At 40.5% G+C, this 21,990-nt stretch overlaps 1 protein-coding gene across 1 annotated transcript in view; it reads right to left on the bottom strand.

Moving 5' to 3' along the window:
- Window positions 1-21,990, bottom strand: part of ERC1 (ELKS/RAB6-interacting/CAST family member 1) — a 581,971-nt gene that overhangs the window by 442,398 nt on the left and 117,583 nt on the right. The window contains exons 5-8 of the mRNA XM_011967141.1: window positions 17,154-17,228; window positions 11,248-11,403; window positions 9,309-9,392; window positions 5,557-5,724 (exon numbers count right to left, since the gene is read on the bottom strand). Of these exons, the coding sequence (XP_011822531.1) occupies window positions 5,557-5,724; window positions 9,309-9,392; window positions 11,248-11,403; window positions 17,154-17,228 (483 nt within the window). The remainder of the gene's footprint in view (window positions 1-5,556; window positions 5,725-9,308; window positions 9,393-11,247; window positions 11,404-17,153; window positions 17,229-21,990) is intronic.

Genomic DNA, 21,990 nt, shown 5'->3' with positions numbered 1-21,990 from the left:
CAATCCATCTTTCTCTTCTCTCATAATCTCTTGTCACAAAAGATGCCTATCTCTTTCTGAGGCTGTATAATTCCATCAACCTAAATCCTTTTCTCCTCTCTACCAACATGAATTGTTTCTTCTTCTCCCCACCTTTCTTTGTGGCTAGTCCCCAACCTACCAATCAAACAAGAGTCATGGTCATCTATGCATATTGTAATTCGCAAAGTCAGAAATGATGAATTCCAGTCCTAAAACTAATACCAAGTAGTTGGATAGGCCTTCAGCAGGTTGTTTATACTCTCTCTGCACAGGGAGGAATTGCAGCATTATGATCAAGAACAAAAGTTTGGGGATTTCAATCAATCGGGCACTAGGTCATGTAACCTGAATCTCTCGAAGTTTTAGCTCCCTGTCTGTAAAATGTTATAGCAATTCTTATTTCTTGGAAGGTTACGCTAATAATTAACTGGGAAAATGAAAGTATACAAACCCTCCATGGTACACAGAAAGCACTCAGGTTAGATACTGTCATAAATATTCTTTAAATTACGGAAAGACCTGATCTCTAAAACTGCCCTCTCGTTCTAAGAATGTACAACTAACTCTAAGTATGCTGAAGAAGTCAGAACTCTAGCTTCAAGTGGCACGGGGCTGGGACTGCAAGCAGAGGGTGCTCGTCAAACAACAGCATCCTAGCTCTAGTGCCTGAACATCCCAGGGCGCAGAGGGTGCTCGTCAAACAGCAGCATCCTAGCTCTAGTGCCTGAACATCCCAGGGCGCAGAGGGTGCTCGTCAAACAGCAGCATCCTAGCTCTAGTGCCTAAACATCCCAGGGCAAGGGCAGTTCCTCACCTTGTGCTAGATGCTGATCTTCCAAGCACCTCTGAAAAAAGAACCACTTCCTCTTCCTGTTACTAAGATATAGATTATATTCCTTACCTATAATAAACAGAATTCCAAAACACAATTTCCTGGAGAAGTAAGGGAAAAAAACTGGAATACTCTGAAGCAGTAAAGTCCACATTATTTTGGTTTATTGATAAAATCAGCTCTGCTCTGCACATTGGGAATTAATCCTGAAAATACATTTAATGGTAGCTCCCTAGTATAGCATCATGATTTTGGAACAAGAAAATAACTTTAATTCTTGAGAATGCTGTAACTGATATAGCAAAAGTCCCAGGGTTACTAGCGAGAGTAGCCTCAAGTGCCAATCAAAAGTGGTATGCTAATAAGCAGTTCATAAAATTCTCAATTATAAAAGCAAAACAACAATACTTGTGTTGTCAAACCCATGCCATTACTATGAAGAGCAAATAAAACAATAAAGACCAAATCAAATCAAAGTGTTATAAACTGTAAGGTGTTTCAAAATTGTTTGAACCTATTGAATTCAAATTTTCCTCCGTGGCTGGGCACAGTGGCTCTTGTCTGTGATTCCTGTGCTTTGGGGGCTAAGGCGGGAGGTCTGCTTGAAGCCAGGAGTTCAAGAACATCCTGGGCAATACAGTGAGACCCCACATCTACAAAAAATACAAATTAAAAAATTAGCCAGGAGTGGTAGCCCTGCATCTATAGTCCTCGCTACTCAAGATGCTGAGGTGGGAGGATCACTTGAGCCCACAAGTTCAAGGTTACAGTGAGCTATGATCGAGGCACTGCACTACAGCCTGAATGACAAAGTGAAACCTTGTCGCAAAAAATAATAATAATAATTAATAAACTAAATGTCCCTCCAAATTCAGAAGAGAACATAATTAAACACCTGGCCAAAAAAACCTTAAGTTGTTATTATCATTATCCTCATTTTATAGATGAGGAAAGGAAGGCTTAAAGAAGTAATTCCTAGATGGTCACGGTGGCTCACGCCTGTAATCCCAGCACTTTGGGAGGCCAAGGAGGGCGGATCACCTGAGGTTGGGAGTTCGAGACCAGCCTGACCAACAGGGAGAAACCCCATCTCTACTAAAAATACAAAATTAGCCGGGCGTGGTGGCGCATGCCTGTAATCCCAGCTACTCGGGAGCCTGAGACAGGAGAATCACTTGAACCCAGGAGGCAGAGTCTGCAGTGAGCCAAGATTGCGCCATTGCACTCCAGCCTGGGCAACAAGAGCAAAACTCCATCACACACACACACACACACACACACACACACACAAAGAAGTAAAGTAACTCCTCTAAGGTCACACAACTAGTAAAGGTAGAGGGCTGGGTTTCAAGCCTGTGTCTGACTCCAAAACCATCCTTTTAACCACTGTATCACTAAATCCAGACCACCTCTGTGAAAGTCATCAGATTAAAAGAGACGGTTACAAAACGGGAGCAATTCCATATATACTGTACCTTGCAAACACCAGAGGGCCTCATCCCACGTACCCCGAATAGGAAAAAAAAAAACAGGTCTTTTCACATGTAACTGTTTTCCTTAAAGGATTTTTAAAACTATTCAAACTCCAGGTTAGGCACAGTGGCTCACGCCTGTAATCCCAGCACTTTGGGAGGCAGAGGGAGGAGGACTGCTTGAGCTCAGGAGTCCTAGACCAGCCTAGGCAACATAGTGAGACTCTGTCTCTGCAAAAAAATTTTAAAAATTAGCCAGGTGTGATGGCACATGCCTGTAAGTCCTGACTACTCAGGAGGCTGAGGCGGGAGAAGCGTTTGATCCCAGGAGTTCCAGGTTGCAATGAGCTATTAATATAATCGTGCCACTGCCGTCCAGCTTGGGTGACAGAGTAAAATTCTATCTCTAAAAATAAAAATGAAAGAAAAACTCCATGATCCATGTTCTTTTTTCATACATACTTAATTTAGTAATCTGAGTGTTAGATCAAAGTCTAGGATAGTTGCAGAAAAGAAGATGAAATCAGCTAAGAGCAAATTATAGAAATACATGAAAACTTTCAAAGAGCTGGTATAAACTGCCTTTTACTGGGCTCTAACACTGGCAAGTTGCGTCGGAAAAGGTGACCCTTGTCAAGTGTCACCAGAGTAATTTTTTAAGTAATGCTAATAAATAGACATATTACATTCTTAAAATCATCCCAAATTCAGAAGTAAGCTTTCACTCTTTTATCTTTTACGATGAGATGGTTCCATGTGGGCAGTTTCCCTGGTAACTTACAGAAACAATCACTGAGACTCAGCTACTCCTGCAATGGCTAAAAACTAAAAACCATTCGTGAATGACAACAAATACAACCTATTCTCCATGGTACAAGAAAACCAATCACAAGCCCGTCTGGGTGAGACCTGGCTAATAAGAACATTACTTGAGAGGGGTACAAAGAGAAGCATGGATTGCCAAGGGGGAAAAGTCATTTATTAGACTGTGACAAGCTTTTAAATGTTTGCATTATCATTAGCCAACTGCCTGGTTCTCCGGTTTGCACACCTGCCGCCTCCACCCACAGCTACTACGGTAGCAAACCCGGAAGTACGCCTGACCTCTAGAACACTGGCGCCCTCTTCTGACCCTTCCGCGGTACTGCATGCACTCAAGCTACTGAAACAAAAAACTATTAATAAAGTTATTACATTTTAAAATAAAGAGTGTAATTGGATTGTTCGTAACTCAAAGGACACACGCTTGAGGGGATGGATACCCCCATTCCCCATCATTTATCTTCACACTGCATGCCTGTATTAAATATCTCACATACCCCATAAATATATACACCTACTATGTACCCACAAAAAATTTTAAAAATAAAGCTATAAATGAATAACTTTGCAGGTAACATTATCTAGATGATTTCATATTTATAATTCCCTGAATAAACCTAAGTTTAACTTAATAAAAGAAAAGGAAGACCATCTAAATACTATGTTCTCTTAACATCTCAACAGTATATGTATTAGTTGATTTTATTATAAGAATTATAAAATGATAACAATGACGAATGTACAAAGACTTTACTATGTGCCGAACGCTGGCAGTAAATAAACGAGTTTAATTCTAATAACAAACTTATGAGTTAAGTACTACTATTCTCTTCATCTTACAGATGTGAAAAGTGAAGTGTAATGAAGTTCAATACATTTCTAGGATCACGCAATTCGCAGTAAGTAGTAAAGATGAAGTCCAAACTCAGTAAACATGACTCTACAGCCAAAGCCTCAGCCACTACCGCATCTCATGATTTTATACCCAAAATAGCTCTGTGACGTAGAATGGAGCTGATATCACAACAAAATGAAACATAATTAAAATAGAAAAAGTGTAAGTTAATAAGAAAAATGACAAATACGTCAGCTAAAATCTCCCATTTTTAACAAAGCCCCAAATTGTACAGATAAAAATATTATAAGAAACAGTTTAGGTTCCTTCTTCCTTCTTCCTTACTCTTGTCTTCTAGGACTATGATGTTTTTATTCTTCCTTTTCTTCCTCATTCTTTTTTCTATCAAATTACGTTCTTAATTTTTTTTAAAGAAGAAAAACTAATCTACATCATATGCTTTATGTTTCTTATATAAAACAAAACTACTTATCTACTCTTAAATTATCTATTTCACTGCGACCTTTAAAAAATATTTATATTAAGACAGTAAATCCACATGGCATCATCAACTCTTCGTCTTTGATCATTGAAAATAAAATAGGTAAGAATTGATCTGGGATTATTTAGCAATACATTAAATATCTATCTGAAGTCATATACCTATCTGAAGATGGTCAATACCTAACTAAAGTCATAGCCAATAGTCTAGATAATCTTCTAAGATTTCTAAAAACACTGCCTGGGCGTGGTGGCTCATGCCTGTAATCCTAGCACTCTGGGAGGCCGAGGTGGGTAGATCAAAAGGTCAGGAGTTCAAGACCAGCCTGACCAATATGGTGAAACCACGTCTCTACTAAAAATACAAAAATTAGCCAGGCATGGTGGCGTGCGCCTGTAATCCCAGCTACTCAGGAGGCTGAGGCAGGAGAATCACTTGAACCCAGGAGGCAAAGGTAGCGATGAGCTGAGATCACGCCACTGCACTCCAGCCTGGGCGACACAGTGAGACTCCATCTCAAAAAAAAAAAAAAAAAAAGTCTCTAAAAACACTAACTTTATTTTCAAACAGGATATGAAGACACATTGTCTAATAATCTGCGGTTCAAAATTAGACTATCTAGAACTTTAACAGATTCCAGTTTGCTATAAACAGTTATTCATAATATCACAACTTAAAAACACTTAAATGTACTCCAAATACAGTGTAACCAAGCTCACTGTCATTCATGACTAGAAAATTCACCAGGGGTTGAACTGAAGCTTTTAAATCAATGATTCCTCTTTAACAGTTATCCTTTTATTTTTAATACTGTTAGAGTATACTTTGAAGTGCAGACTTGGTGGAAGTTTAAAGAATTAAAAACATAAACTGCACCTGTTTTAACTTGTTAGATCTAAGAACAACTGAAACGAGATGGTTGTATTTTAGCACAGTAACCGATCACGCTGCTAAAGAATTAATCATAACATTACTCATATTTCCCAATTCGAAACATAAGAAAAGCAGCACAGGTGATGCTTATGAAAAGGTGCCAAGAAATCGGCGCCCCACGGAGCCCCGAACTCTATACCTCCGCCTGCAGGATGGCAGCCCTCTGCTCCTTGGCAGTCAAGGACTCCTTCAGCACCTCGATGTGCTGCTTACTGTCTGAGAACTGGTTTGTGAGCGTCTCCAGCTTTGTCTGCAGGGCGAGGAGCTCCGTGTCCTTTCTGGACAGCTCCTGCTTCACCTGGCCGATCTAGAAAAGAAGTAACACACTTTAAGGAAAAAAGAAATCAAACACACACCTCTTATCTGGCTCTTTGACAGGTCCGAGTCGCAAAATACGAAACTAAATGCAGCACGAATTGTACGACAGGTCATATTCATCTTTTTGCATCACATAATCTTGGATCTCCCCCAACCCTGCGCCAAAAAACAAAAACAAAAACAAAAAAAAACCTACACTTATTCAATAGGTAAATGTCCAGTTTTCAGTTACTGTGTCTCCTAAATATGCTTTGAAACCTCTTAGAAAGGGAACGGAAGGAAAGGAATTCCAATTCAATTAGGTGACTCTGAGACAGCAGTAAGCAACTGAACACCACTGTACTGATAAAACGGTTTTCATTTTTCTAGGTGAGCCCTCTGCAGAACACAATGGGTCAAATGCAGGATGAGTGTAGATATAACACAAAAGGTTTTAGAGACCTCCCAGTACTACTATTTAAAATTCAAAATCTGCTGCTACTGTGCTTATTTTTCATTGTCATCTTTTTCATTCTCAAAAGTTTGCATAAAATTCTTACCTTAAAAAGCTATTTTTAAGGTTATACATATGTGGTTTTGTAAAGTCCTATAATTTGATGTTATGTGTATTGATTAATTTCTCTCTTAACATTGAAAGTATTTTCTTTCAAATACCTTCGTTACATTCCTACTGTTTTCTAAGAATTTTTAACATAGTTTTTTTACCCTAAATGTAAGCCATGTAAACAGAAATTGCATCTGCTTTTACATTATGTCTACCGCCTAACAAGGAACTAAAAAAGATACTAATTACTGGAAGTATAAATTTGACAAGTCAGTAATTTCGGTGTCACTGATGAAACAAAAAGTTATCTTTTTATTTTTAAAACCTTGAATGTATCTAAAGTATTGTAATTGTAATAATCTTAGGTACAAGGGATAAAGCTTTTGAGAACAATTTCCCATGAAGAAATAAATTTCACATTAATTAAAATTAGACATTTGAGGAGCACCAAAAATAAATTTCCAATTTAGCCTTCTGTTTCAAAAAAGATTAAGTATTTTTCTCATACGCATAAAATCTCTTCTTAGAGATATATTCATTCAACAAATATTTCTGTATGCTTACTGTATAAAAAGTACCTGAGGATACTAAAAACATCAGTGGAAGGTAATTTTAAACGGTGGCTCTATTCATCCTGCAAAATAGTATGTACCCAGGAGTTACCACACACTGTAACAGCGTGGAGTCTTTTATGATATTCCTTTATCAATAAAAACAACCCATTAGTATTACTCCATTCCCTAACATACTGACTGTAACAAAAATACATCTGTTGTACAAATGAATATTTTGGGGATGTTCAAAGTGTTACCATTTTCTCAGCTAAAGAACTATGACTTAAAGATTATTCAAATTTCCAGCTACCTCCAATCATGTGATCAAAAACAAATATAAAAATCTGTTTCGTCATCATCTGCATTATTAAGTAAGCTTCAAATAATGCTATATTGACCTTAAAGACTGAGACAGAAAACATTTTAAATGAAAAGCAGGGTTTAGGCCGGGTACAGTGGCTCACGCCTGTAATCATAGCACTTGGGGAGGCCGAGGAGGGTGGATCACAAGGTCAGGAGATCAAGACCATCCTGGCCAACATGGTGAAACCCATCTCTACTAAAAATACAAAAATTAGCTGGGCGTGGTGGCGCGTGCCTGTAGTCCCAGCTACTCAGGAGGCTGAGACAGGAGAATCGCTTCAACCAGGGAGTCAGAGGTTGCAGTGAGCCGAGATCTGGCCACTGCACTCCAGCCTGGCGACAGAGCAAGACTCCGTCTCAAAAAAAAAAAAAAAAAAAAAGAAAGAAAAAGAAAAAAAAGAAAAGCAGAGTTTAGAAGCACAAATTTTCCTTAAAGACTGAGACAGGAAGATATTATAAAGGGGAAGTAAATATAATACAAAGCTTAGGAGCACAAGGCTTTGCAGACAATCACACATCAGAACTAAGTTAGCTATGTGTCCCTGAATAATTACTTTCCTAATCAGTTTCCTAATCAGTAATAAGGAGAAATTATACCACTGCCACTGTACTGTTTATGGATTCAATAAAATAAAGTGTGAAATGTGCTTAGCCTGTTGTCTGACTCAATGCAGAAATTAGTAGCTTATTTTAAAAAGGAAGTTATCGATCAATCTTCCCTCTTGACAATATATGGTTTCCATAAACCAAATTAGACCCTTTCCACCAAAATATTTCACTTTTTAATATATACTATAAAGTGGACCATAAATAGCAAATCTACCAAAGTAGCACAAGTTGGGTTTTTTAAATGCTGTATTTCAGTCTTAGCCGACAATTATTTTCCGAAGCAGTTTTTGCTGACACTTTGACAAATGTGGGCACATCCTAGTATAGGTCAGTATAGTAAAGAACTTGTAAGCAGTATATGGAAGAAGACTGCTTGTATAAAACCAAATCCTGCCTCTTACTAGCTGTGTTTTCCTAGGCACCATCCTGTTACCTCAGCTTCCTCGTCTATAATTTGGAGTTGATAATATGCCTAACTCAGCACGTTATAAAGAATGTTTATAGTAAGTGTGCAAGTCTTAGCTATTTTATTATTCAGTCATCCCTCAGTATCCATGGGTCCATGGGGCACTGGTTCCAACACACACCTTGGACACCAAAATTAATGAATGATGAAGTCCCTGATACAAAATGATGTAGAATTTGCATATAACCTATGCACACCCTCCAGTATACTTTAAATCATCTCTAGATTATTTAAAATACCTAACACAATGTAAATGCTATGTAAATAGTTGTCATACTATATTGTTTAGGGAATAGTGACATGGGAAAAAAGTCTGTACATGTTCAGTACAGACACAACATCCATTTTTTTACCCTGAAAATTAAAAACAGTTGGTTAAATCCACAGATGCAAAATCCACAGATATGGAGGGCCAACTGTATTTATTTTATTATTACGTTCTGAATTGAAATTTTAAGTTCATCAGAATATTGAACTAGATAGGTGTAGATACCTGACATAAGTCTCTTAGTAATTTTAATTTACTAGATAAATACTTTCTATATATCTGTCCTAAAGAAAGGAACATTTGTGGCAAAATCACTCACTGAAGACTTAAAGATAATGTCTACATAAGAAGGTAAAGCACTTTACTCAAGAGTTTCAAATTCAAATAAATTCTAGGTGATGGGCCTAGAACAACTGCATATATTCTTGTACCTAGGAAGAAAAGAAGGCCACCATTTATAGAAATCAACAATAAGGGGTTGAGGAAAAAACAGGCTTTGAAATACCATCCACAGAGTGATAAAAGCAACAATAAAGTACCAGGTATGAGGCTTCCAGAACACGTGAAGGCTCACTGCACACAAAGTGACATGTGGGTCAAGCTGGTGAACAGGAGTCAGTTAAAGAGCAGAGCAGGCTGGTTAGTGCTAGCAATGGGCAAAGCTGCCAACCATAGAGAATGAAAGGGTAAGCCACTCAGAAGCCATAGAGCTGGCAGGGTCCCACTGTGGGATCACTGCACACAAAGAGGTACATCTTACGGCAAAGACCTCAGCCTGAAGACCAGCCGCTCTCTTTTTCAGCTCCTCCCATTGAGCCTCTTTCGAACTTAGTTCCTCCTTCAGTTGTTCTACCTGTCACGACATTATTATTCTTTTTCACTTATGTGTCAACTTAGGTCTTCTTATTATTTACTTTTGAGCCAGAATGGTAACTGGAAATAACAATAACTTATACAATACAATCAAATCTGTTCCCCTCATTCCCTCTTCAAAGAGCCATAGGTAATTTCTCTAAGTTCACAGGTTTTCTTTTCCCCACAGTGGACTGGAATGTGCTTATCAATAAACAAAAAACATAAACACAGAGATCATACTGCACTATGTTTTGTTCTCAAATTAGGGTGAAAAATTCAAACTCATCGAAAGTTGGATATGTGAGGCCAGGCGCAGCAGCTCACACCTGTAATCCCAGCACTTTGGGAGGACAAGGCAGGAGGATCACTTGAGGTCAGGAGTTCAAGCCTCACCTGGCCATCATGGTGAAACCTGTCCCTACTAAAACTACAAAAATTAGCTGGGCATGGTGGCAGGCGCCTGTAATCCCAGCTACTCGGCAGGCTGAAGCTTGAACCTTGGAGATGGAGGTTGCAGTGAACCGAGATGATGCCACTGCACTCCAGCCTGGTCGACAAAGCATACCTCCATCTCAAAAAAAAAAAAGAAAGAAAGTTGGGTATGTGAGTTTTTAATTTCTAAACCTGAAATGAAATTAGTAGAAATAATTAACAATAGAGTCTGAAGGTAGCAGAGGAACATTCTGGAGACTTACATGCCAGGTATGGGCACCATGGCAAGAAGCCAGAAACGGAAGGGGAAGTGAGATTATCATTCCTTCACACTACTGGGATGTTTCAGTTTTCATTTCTGAGAACTTGGAGAATACAATTGGGAAATAAAGGGGGAAAACACTTATTTTCTGGCTAAAACTTTGTAACTACAATCATAATGTTTAATTAACCCACAACAAAACTGGTAAATTGATCATTGTGATAAATTAAATCCTCCACCTTGCCGAAACAGTTTACAGAATCAAACTAAATGACTTTGGATACAAGGAAGGAACACTGTGACTGATTGCAAACACAGACTGATAGGTCTTGGTGCATCTCTCTTTGTCATATTACGCCTGAAACGCACATGGGAAGCAGTAAACCTGACAGTAAGTGGATCTTCCCCACAGGACAGGGCAGAGAAAGGGCTTTCCTTTACAGAACTGTATTTGGAGGGGAAACGGAATGTCATTTAACCCATTTCATTAAAAAGCCTCTTAGGGCTGGGCATGGTGGCTCACGCCTGTAATCCCAGCACTTTGGGAGGCTGAGTCAGGTGGATCATGGGATCAGGAGTTCAAGACCAGCCTGGCCAACACGATGAAACCCCGTCTCTACCAAAAATAGAAAAAAAATTGGCCAGGCGTGGTGGTATGCACCTGTAATCCCAGTTACTCAGGAGGCTGAGGCAGGAGAATCACCTGAACATGGAGGCAGAGGCTGCACTGAGCTGAGATCACACCACTGCACTGTAGCCTGGGTGACAAGAGCGAAACTCCATCTCAAGCCTCTTAGGGTTTTGACTTTTTAAATAATTCACAAGAGGTAAAGAACTTGATATTTCACATACTGAGAAAAACTCATCTGGAAGTTTTTCGGAAGTACTAATAGATATGAAAAGTTAAACCGTGAAAATACATATGTAGCCTCATACAGAGAATCGTCTTTATAAGTAAAAACTGGTAATAACTATCTAAGTCAGTAATTCTGACTTTAATTCTGGAGAAGTTTCATTTGAAAGAACTGTGCTAAAAGTATTCTTCCCTTAAACCTGATAAAACAGTGTAAAATACAGTTTTATCATTGTTAGAGAAGTAAAAAATATGCATCAATTTTTCAAACCCCCTTTAAGGATCAAAAGTCTCACAGGCCATTACCTTATTTTTCATAAATTTAGAATGGCTCCGATACACTTCCATTTGCTTCATTTCTTCCTCCCGTTCCTCAGTACTCAAAGCCCCATTCGATTTCAGCATCTGAATCTCCTCTTCCAGGTCTCGGAGCCCACGCTCCATAGAGGAAATTTTTGAATCCTGAAGACAAGAGAAGATTTAGTGATTGAAGTATTCACAAAAGCCCAGAAAACCTGAATAACATGATATTTAAAGATGTTACATTTAATAAAGATAGACAAATATACGGAAAAAATGCTGTGTGGCAATTGGTGCCTTGCTTCCTTTTTTTGAGACAGAGTCTCACTCTGTAGTCCAGGCTCGAATGCAGTGGCACGATCTTAGCTCACCACAACCTCTGCCTCTGGGTTCAAGCAGCTCTCCTGCCTCAGCCTCCCAAGTAGCTGGGATTACAAGTGTGCACTACCACGCCCAGCTAATTTTTCTATTTTTAGTAGAGACAGATAGAGACAGGGTTTCGCCATGTTGGCCAGGCTGGTCTCAAACTCCTGACTTCATGTGATCCACTTGCCTCGGACTCCCAAAGTGGTGGCCTTAAGGGCATGAGCCACCATGCCCAGCCAGTGCCTTCCTTCTAAAATACGTCCTTTACAGCCTTTTGAGTGGGAGGAGAAGTACTCATATCCACAGTATGATTTTTCCTCTATGGCTGCCTCCAGTTCTGAATCCCTTAAATTAAAGTTGAAAATAATTACTAAATTACTAAAGTAAATGCAATGAAAAACTGGTTAAAATTTCTTCGCATCAGAAATTACAAATTTCTGGTGAAAAAAATTTCCAATATTAATAGTAAAGCCTTTTCTAGTTCTAATATTTTATCATTATTTGGTGACCCCTAAAAAACATATTATGCCCCAAAGGAGGGGAAAAAAGTAAGAGAGTTCCAAAGATTTATACAGTAATGTGTACAGCGATATGTGCAATAATAAAAATTACCTAACATCCCATTGCAGAAAAATGAGGGAATAATTAAGTTGTTATTTATCATGTTAGAAATCCTTATTGTCTACACTTCTCCATACATTTAAAATAATTCCTAATTTTTAAAAATCACTGTCCTTATAAATCATCATCTCTACCACAAATATCACCTTCTAACAGAACATTACTTCATATTCGATTTCTTGATTTTGTTTGTCGCAGCACCCAGTTTCTCCCCAGACTACCTGACCTGTCCTGAATGACAGAAACAGTCCTGCACGGAATGAAGAGTTTCACACATCTGTAGTCGCATAGGCTTACTCACCGAAGAAACAGAGGCCTTAAAGAGCCAAAATTAAGTGCAGCTTTATTTCACTTGGAGTTTTAGAGAAACCATTCCTTTGGAAGTTATTTTGAAATTAACTTCCTTTTCTTCTTCACCTCAATGATTTCTTGATTAAGTCTCCTTAATTCTCACAGCATGAAGATAGGAGAGATTAAGGTTTATCTTGAGAAAACTCCACCTAGCTATTTCAGGTTCAAGGGAGGGGAGAAGAGAGGATGTATTCCTCTGTCTTGCTCATCACATGACCTTTAAAAATATCACCACGAAAATTTTCTTTTATAAATTCACTCAAATTAAAATGTATCTGTTCAAAATCCATTGTACGGAATTAATACAATCAGCGTCATTCTATCCCTGAACCGGGATTTTTATTTACTCATGTGAAATGACTGACCTATAAGAAGTCCTACTTCAATTGCACCACCTGAAAATTTACTTTTAAGATTGCTGTAAGATTTCTCTGGAAATATCGGAACACAGCCCCTTAAAAAAGACTAAAATACTAGGCATAAGCATATGACTAGCCTACAGATGAAAGAAAGTTAAATGTAAGTTCTCCTCTGTCATTAGCCTGAGTGGTAATGAAACTGGACCAGCTGAAAGAGTGAAGTGTTTCTCCAGCAGCACTGGGGCTCCACTTAAGACAATTTAGTCCCAGGTGAGAACTCCAACTCTGGAGAACTCCAACTCTGCACATCACATGGCAGCCTGCACCTGCACAGAGCTTCTAGAAAGTCTCTACAAGGCCCTTCAAAAATATTATCTATCTTCTCCCCTACCCCAAACACAGACAGAGGAAGCTTTTGACAAATTAAAAAAATACATTATCTATCTTCTCCCCTACCCCAAACACAGACAGAGGCAGCTTTTGACAAATTAGCACCCTCACTACCAAATCATGCACCATAAAACTTTCTTCCCAAAAAGGGATCATGACTCCAGCTCGGAAAACCAGGAAGCAGGTACTGACTGACCAGAAAACTTACCAAGGAAATCAGGCCAGAAAATTAAGGCCTGATACGCTCAACTAGTTCTAGCACCAACCCAACTGGTACCAATGCTGGGTTTGAGGAGAGTCATTCCAACCAGGTTTCTTACTCCTAGAATGTGTAATATTTAAATAAATAAATTCCTTCTCACTTTACTACTCTGTACTTCCCCAGCCCCAGCTCTTCCGTCATTGACCAACCAATCCCACTGGACTTACTGAAATCCTCTGCTCTTTGTCAAATCCCCAAATGCTCAACCTTTTTCCCATGAACTCTCTCCAGTGAAGGCCAGTAATCCCCCAACACCACAAAGGAGCAGGGGAAAGGGCTGACGTTCTCCCAGCTCCTCAAGGCTGTTTCCCTTTATGGGAAGCTCACACTCCTCTTCACCCCCCCCTCCCCATTGCTGCCATCCAGGGACTTCTCAATCACTCCTGCCCATCTGTGGAAGTCTTTGGCACCTGGCTTACAATACCCCCTTCAATCACCACTCTTGCCATAATCTGAGGACTGCAATGTCAGAATTCCTTGACGCCCTTAATTGCAATGATCTCATCCTCCAGTCCATTTCAGCAATCCAGTTTATAGGATTATACTCTGGATCCTATCAACACCCAGAACTCTCTTCCCCAGGCCTGTTGTACCCTCACTCTGATTATTTCCTGTTCAACCTCAAAGAGAATTCCACTTTCCTGACTTTTACATTTTCTCCCAACCTGTCAGTCCACCTGAATTTTATTCCTTCCACATCCAGGGTACAGTCCAGGCCCAACCTCCAAACTACTCTGTCATGATCACCCTCAATTCATTTGCATCCCAATCACTCTGCCTTATCCATACCAGCAACACTCTAACCCTAGAGCAGTGCAGCAGTTCCTCCCTGTTCCTCCACCGGTGACGGAAAAACAAACAAACAAACAAACAGCAGAGAAAGGGGAGGAGGAGAAACAGAAGAAGAGGGGCAAAGAAGGAAAGGCTGGAATGAGGGAAAATGGTGGGAGAAGGGATAAGAGGAGGAAAGAGAGGAAGAAGAGGAGGAGGAAGAAGAGGCGAAAGAGGAGAGGGCAAAGAAAATGGCATCACCTTGAAGATGATGGGGCTCTTTTACTTCAGTCATCTTTCCTCCCTACTTTCCCTAAAGACTATTCTAGATTTTCATAATTCTCTTAGGCGCATTCCACGTTCTCAGCAACACAGCGATTTCTGTTGTGATTTCAGCATCGCATCTTGACCCCACTGGGCCACCAGAATCTTTCTCCTTCTTAGCAGAACGGCTGAAGGTTCCCACAACTTAAAATGCATCCAGTGCCACCAAGTACTACTACTACTCGTCCTCATTCTGTCAAAAGGTGGTTAAACAAATAATTTTGTGAACACAGGTACATTCGTGTGTTTTATTCTTAGGTGTTAACAAGGATCAGGAAATAACTTGACAGATAAACTTGTGGTGAATGTGAAAAAGGTAAACCATGCAACTGAACCATTCTAAAGACCCTTTACAAGATGATACTCAAGACTACTAATTAACTACAAAGAACCCAGAACCCACTAATTTGGAATTTGGTAAATCCTTTCCCTACCGAGAATAAAGATGTATACAATATAAAGTTTTAAGAGGAAATCATCCAAATTAAGACAACAGTTCCCATAACTACCTATTTACATAAAATTATTTACATACCATTAACTAAATATTCTTGTCATATCAACAAATATTAAATGAAGGCCCACAATGCAAAATACAGGATTGAGCTTTCCAGAGGATATGAAGAAGTAGTTGTGGGGGGAGGTCCCTAACTACACAAGCTTTTATGAGAAAGAAGATTGTTAACAAAAATAACAGCAGCAGCAGCTAGTATAGGTTGAATGTTTACTACGCGCTAGGTCCCGTTCAAAGTGTTTTTACATGTTTTAACTAAACCTCAAAACGACCCACTGGATGAGTACTATTACTATCACCATTTGTTGATAAAGAAACTGAGGCACAGGTGATTTGCTCTGTATCTTACAGTTGGTTAAGTGAAGTGAGATTTTGAATCCGGGGAGTTTAATTTAGAAAGCAAGCTCTTAATTACTATACTGAACAGCCTAAAGGTTTCTAAATATTCATTGACTTAAGGCAGAGGTTTTCAAAGGATGGTCTGTGGGGCCCTCAGGGTACCCTCGACCCTTTCACAAAGTATGCATGATCAAAACTATTTTCATAATAATACCATGATGTCACTTAACCTTTCCACTGTCTGCGCTAAAGATATAAAGCAACGATGGGTAAAATTGCTGGTGCCTTAGCACAAATCAAGGCAATGCATCAAACCATACTTGTAGTCATTACATTAATATTTGTCACATCAAGTACTTGCAGGAAAAAAGTGAAAAATAAGAAATAAAATTTTCAAAACACCACTTCACCTAAGACTGTCCTTTAAGAAGCAGTAAAAAGTATTACTTTTAATAAATCTCGGCCAGGCGCACTGGCTCACGCCTGTAATCCCAGCACTTTGGGAGGCCAAGGCAGGCGGATCACAAGGTCAGGAGATCGAGACCATCCTGGCTAACACGGTGAAACCCCATCTCTACTAAAAATACAAAAAATTAGCCAGGCACAGTGGCGGCCACCTTATTCCCAGCTACTTGGGAGGCTGAGGCAAGAGAATAGCATGAACCCCGGAGGCGGAGCTTGCAGAAAGCCAAGATCGCGCCGCTGCACTCCAGGCTGGGTGACAGAGTAAGACTCCGTCTCAAAAAAAAAAAAAAAAGAAAATAGAAAATAAAAAAAATAAATCTCAACTCTAGAGTACATATACTTTTAATATATCGTGTGTGAGAAAACGGAATGAAGCTGCGCGCTGAAATACGATGGTTGTCCCTAAGCACAGTACTTGTGTGTTGCTTTGAGTTGTAAGCTGAATTCAGTATTTTCTTCACCGAACACCGTTTTCACCTGAAAGACAACTGACAAGCTATGGTTACCCAGCTTTGGTATTCAGTAGACATCTTCTTTTAAAATGAAGGAAGTGAGTCTGTCACTTTAAGAGAATAAAGGGGTCCTAAGACCAAGACATTTGCGAATAGCTGATTTAAAGAAATTCTGTTCAACTCTTTTTGGTCCAATTTGAATTACGGTCTACAAGTAAAAGGAAAAAAATTTGAAATTCTTTTAGGATATCATTGACATTGATTCTCACTCTTAATCTCCAAATAAGTAAAATACTATTACATGCCATTTCCTAACACTCACACATGGAAGTTTTTGATCACTTAAAAGCATAAGGTGAGGCCGGGCGCGGTGGCTCAAGCCTGTAATCCCAGCACTTTGGGAGGCCGAGACGGACGGATCACGAGGTCAGGAGATCGAGACCATCCTGGCTAACACGGTGAAACCCCGTCTCTACTAAAAAATACAAAAAACTAGCCAGGCGAGGTGGTGGACACCTGTAGTCCCAGCTACTCGGGAGGCTGAGGCAGGAGAATGGCATAAACCTGGGAGACAGAGCTTGCAGTGAGCTGAGATCCAGCCACTGTACTCCAGCCTGGGTGACAAAGCGAGACTCCGTCTCAAAAAAAAAAAAAAGTATAAGGTGATTCATAAGATTCTTTACTAGATTCTCACTTACCTTCATCTCAATAACAGTTTGCAGGGCTTTTGTTTTGGCAGAATCAGGAGCGTTCTCAAACCTGCGATGCATCTCCTGTGGAAAAAAGGCAAGAAGAGATTCAGTGTTCTCCTGCTCGCTCTCATTTTTTTCAGAGGAGCGAGAGCCGATGTATGCAAACGATCACTACAGCCTCATGAGACACGGACCCCTTCGGTGTTACCAACCCTTCCCCGTGAACCAGGGACTCCACAGACTGCATTCAGGCGCACTCACCCGTGCAGGCATAGGAGGATCCCTACCTCTGAACACCCAGTTACTTAAAATCAGTCACACAGACGCCAGCTACCACAACAGTTCAAACTACTGTTTCACATCCTCAGGTGGTGTGTCAGTCAGTCTTCCACATGACCCCGAGACATGTAATCGGAATTCCAAACGATCCAAAAAGGGGATGAGAAATGCTCCCTTTTAAAAGGAGAAATAATAGACACCATCACAATCAGTCTGCACTGCTGACTGCAGCTATGGAAAGCAATCTGTGTTGACAACGTCCTTTCCACGGCATCCACCCCCAGAAAAACCACCACCTGGTTACCTGCGGTGAAGATCTCTCTCTAGTGGTGCTACAGTTAGGAAGAAAAAGATGACACTGTGGAACAAGTTTCCTAAGTAGGTCAGGTTCAGAAAATGTCAGAAAAACAGAGTGGTTTTTTTTTTTTTTTTTTTAACCCAAATTTTATTGAGTTCAGGATAGAAAAGGAGGGAAGGGATATATCAGAGTCTTCCAGGTCACCGAACCACCTCAGTGATTTTCTTGTCAGACTCTGCGAATGTCTCTAAATAAATCAGTCAGTACTTCCCAGTACCCTGTGGACAGGCTCTTGGGAATCCAGGGAATCCAGAGATGAACGCTTTATGCTACCTCTCTCCCTACTTCCAGCTTTCACTATCTGCCTAGTTATCCCACATTCATGTCCAATAAACATTTCAAACTCTACGTGCTCAAAACTCAACTCCTGGCCAAGTGTGATGGCTCACACCTGTAATCCCAGCACTCTGGGAGGCAGGAGGGTCCCTTTGGGCCAGGAGTTCGAGACCAGTCTGGGCAACATGGCAAGACGTCATCTCCACGCCTGATGGTGCCCCCAAACCTGCTCCGTCCTTCCTGTTACTCAGGCCAAAAGCCTATGAGTCTTCGTAATGCCTTCCTCTCGCTCTCAAGCCGCGGTCAGGAAATCCAGTTACCTCTAGCTTTAAAACATACCCAAAATCCAAGCACTTCTTGCCGTCTCCACTGCCAACACCTGGAATGAACCACTAAACAAAAATACACCTTTTAATCCATGACAGCCTTCTAACTGAGCGCCCCTTATCTTCTACAGTGTATTCTTAATGGAACACTGAAAGTGACCCTTTCGAACACAAAGTTGTCCTTGTTGGTCCTCTGCCGAAAACCCTGCCATAGCTCCCCATTCAGCTCAAAGTAGAGCCAAAGTCCTCTCAGCAGCCTGCAAGGCCTCGTCTCTTCTCATCCCTCCCTGGGTCACCATATGCTTTAGCCCCCGGGACTCCCTGCTACTCCTCAAATATGCTAAGCATGCTCCTGATCCTTGAGGCCTTTGCACAAGCTGCTAGGGGAAGACTTCACTTCCTTCCAGTCTTGGCTCAAATGCCTTTTTTGTATTAGTATTAGGTTTAGTTGTTCTCTCGTTATGCAAGAAAATGTCCATATATTTTAGAGATGCATGTTAAAGTCTGCAGAGGAAAATCACACCATGCGAGGGATTGGCTTTAAAATCTTTGGTAAAGAAAGGAGGAAAAAGAAAAAAGGATACAGGAAGGAAGTGTGGCCAGATTTTCGAAACTGGTGTATCTGAGTGATTAGTATAGGGAGATTCATTATACAGTTCTTACTGCTTTTGTGTAGGCTTGAAAACAAAATGAATGGTCAATGTTTTCAGTATAATTTACACCTTATTTTAAAACGTAACACAGCCAAAAAAGAACGCACGTGTCCTTCCCCCTTTACTTGCTCTGCTTTTTCCTATAGACAGCACTTGCCCTCTAACGTATTTTATGACTTATTGATTATATTTACTTACTATTCTCTACGAGAATGTACGTTCCACAAAGGCTAAGATCTTTGTTTCATTCATTCGCTGATGGATCCAAAGCACCTACAACAGCAGCTGCCACTCTGGTAAGTGCTTAACAGACATTTAGGGCATGAATACTGAATGAATGAAACGGCTACCAAACGTTCGAGAATTAGCTAGAAAGGAAATATTTCAATCCCTTCCTACTCCTGTGCTGAATTGTGCGCACCTCCTGTTTCTCATACAGCACGTTACACAGCTTACATAGCTCGTCAGCACTTACCACACTGTGAGCAATAATTTTTCTTCTCTAACATACCATACTGGGAACCCTTTAAGTATAGAAACCGTCTTCTGTATTCCTCAGCACTGTCTGATATGTAAGCAGTCATTAAAAATTACTTCTCCTCCCTATCTGTTCCTCTTTTGTTAGATGAAGGAATGAACGATAAATGAATGAATGATCAGCCAGTTTCTATCCTCACCTCTCTACTGAACCACATGCTCTAAAATAGCAAATAAAAAACCTCCTTGTTTCTAAACCTAATAGCTATTGTCAGTTCACCTTCTTTGCAAACTCTAGCTGGTACTGGGAAAAAAAAAAAAAATTAACCACAGAGTTAAAGAAGGAACATCTTTAAATTTTTCAAGTGGCTTCCATTAAAGAATTATCCTAGCTCTAAATTCTTATTCTCCCTCGTTTCCTTTCCTACCTGCAGACATTTTCTAAATTCCTGTCCTCGGAACATCTGGATTCTATAGCCTGAATCCAAAGCCTTCACTAATCCACAGAGCAACTTCATGTGAATTTTTAAAAAAGGAACCCTTCTTGGCTAGACGCGACATCACCACGAAGCACAGGCTGAATTTTAGGGGAAGCTCTTGTTTGTGAACAACCCACACAAATAATCATCCAAAAGAGCCCTTCTCTAATCCTGTGGTTTCAACTATTACCTTTTCACATATACCCCACAAAATCTATTTCATCTATTTATCTTGCACTGTGGCAGGCATCCATCACTCTTCCCTGCCGTGTGATAGCTGACCTCCTTAGTCTGTGTGGGAACTCCACATTTTAAGGCAGAGTCTACCTCCCACAACAGAAACTGAAAATGCCACATACTTGCTGCCCAGCCTTTCTTGTAATTAAAGCTCAGCTACGCGACCTAATCACCTCAATCAGACTCATTCATCACGTACTTTAAAACAGACTCTTGTGACATGAAGAAGCCGGGACGTGAATATTTACAGACAATTCCAGCAATGGGTGGCAGAGGCAGCAGCCCCCTCAGGCTTCCGGACACACCAACAGCGGGGGCTCCAGCGGAGGTGAGCAGCGTTAGTGATGACAGCGTAACACACTAACATGCCTGTGCCACGCAGCACTGTCATCACTAAACCAACAGAGGAGTAGGATTGATTCGAGGCATTCTTCTTGTCTACATAACTTCTGAGCCCGGTCCTAGTCCTCCCAGAGGCTCTGGGACCTATGTATTTATCCATTGGTGCACTCCAGGAACAATGCTTTGGAGATATAATAATGAGAAATAACATATTTGGTGTGTTTTATCATGGAAGCTTTAATAGGAAAAATAGAGTTTAATCAAATAATCATCGACATAATTCATCAGGGTCACTGACGACCTCCACGTTGCTGCCACCACGATGTATCCTTAGTCACTGTGCCTGATCTATCAGCGGCGTTTTACACAACCGCTCAGTCCCTCTTCCTTACTCTACTCTCTTCCCTTGGCTTTCAAGATATGGCACGCTAAGCTTTTCCTCATATCTTACTGGTTTTTTTTCTTCCCAACTCCTCAGGAGTGTCCCAAGCGTCCGTTCTTTGTAGTCTTTTCTTCTCCACCTACACTCATTCCCTTGGTATTCACCGTTCAGTATCATGCACATACTGAAAACTCCCAAGTGTTTACTTCCTACTGAAATCCACACTTGTATGTACCTTTGCTGTACTGGCATATCGACTATCTGCCCCACTGTTAACACATCGACAAGTGACCTCCTGGCCTTCCCCTCTCAACTTGCTTCACTCATTGTGCCTTGATTCATGGTGTGCATCCAGCCAGTTGTTCAAGCCAAAACCATAGGAGTCTCTTTTTTTCTTGCGCCTATATCCAACTCATCAGGAAATCCTGCTCTTCCCATTTTCAAAATATATCCTGAAAATTACCACCTCCACTGTCACACTGCCACCATTATCTTTTGCCTGGATTACACCAACAGTCTCCCAAATCTATCTCACCATTCAAAATAGAGTATCCAGAGTGATCTTTTTAAAACAGAAGTCAAAACATGCTTGCAATTATCAAAAGCTTCTCGTTTTACTCACAGTAAAAGTCACAGTCCTTATGCTGACCTAGAAGGCTCTACATGATCCGGCCCTGTTACCTCTCTGGCCTCATCTCTTATACTCCTCTCTCTCATCCATTTGGCTCCAGCCAGACTCACCTCTTTGCTTTTCCTCAACATGTCAGTCACCCTCTTGACTTAAGGCCTTTGCACTCACTGCTCCCTTTGACAGGCTCTCTCCTTCCCTTAACTGTTGAAGTCTGTTCAAAAGTCAAAGTCTCGGCTGGGCACAGTGGTGCACGCCTGTAATCCCAGCACTTTGGGAGGCTGAGGCGGGTGGATCATGAGGTCAGGAGTTCGAGATCAGCCTGGCCAACACGGTAAAACCTTATCTCTACTAAAAATACAAAAAAATTAGCTGGGCCTGGTGGTGCACACCTGTAATCCCAGCT

The sequence above is a fragment of the Mandrillus leucophaeus genome, unplaced genomic scaffold (assembly GCF_000951045.1).
Source record: "Mandrillus leucophaeus isolate KB7577 unplaced genomic scaffold, Mleu.le_1.0 Scaffold79, whole genome shotgun sequence".
Taxonomy (NCBI): Eukaryota; Metazoa; Chordata; class Mammalia; order Primates; family Cercopithecidae; genus Mandrillus; species Mandrillus leucophaeus.
Note: the sequence above shows the minus strand (reverse complement) of the source record. Positions and strands in the feature narration are given on the sequence as shown.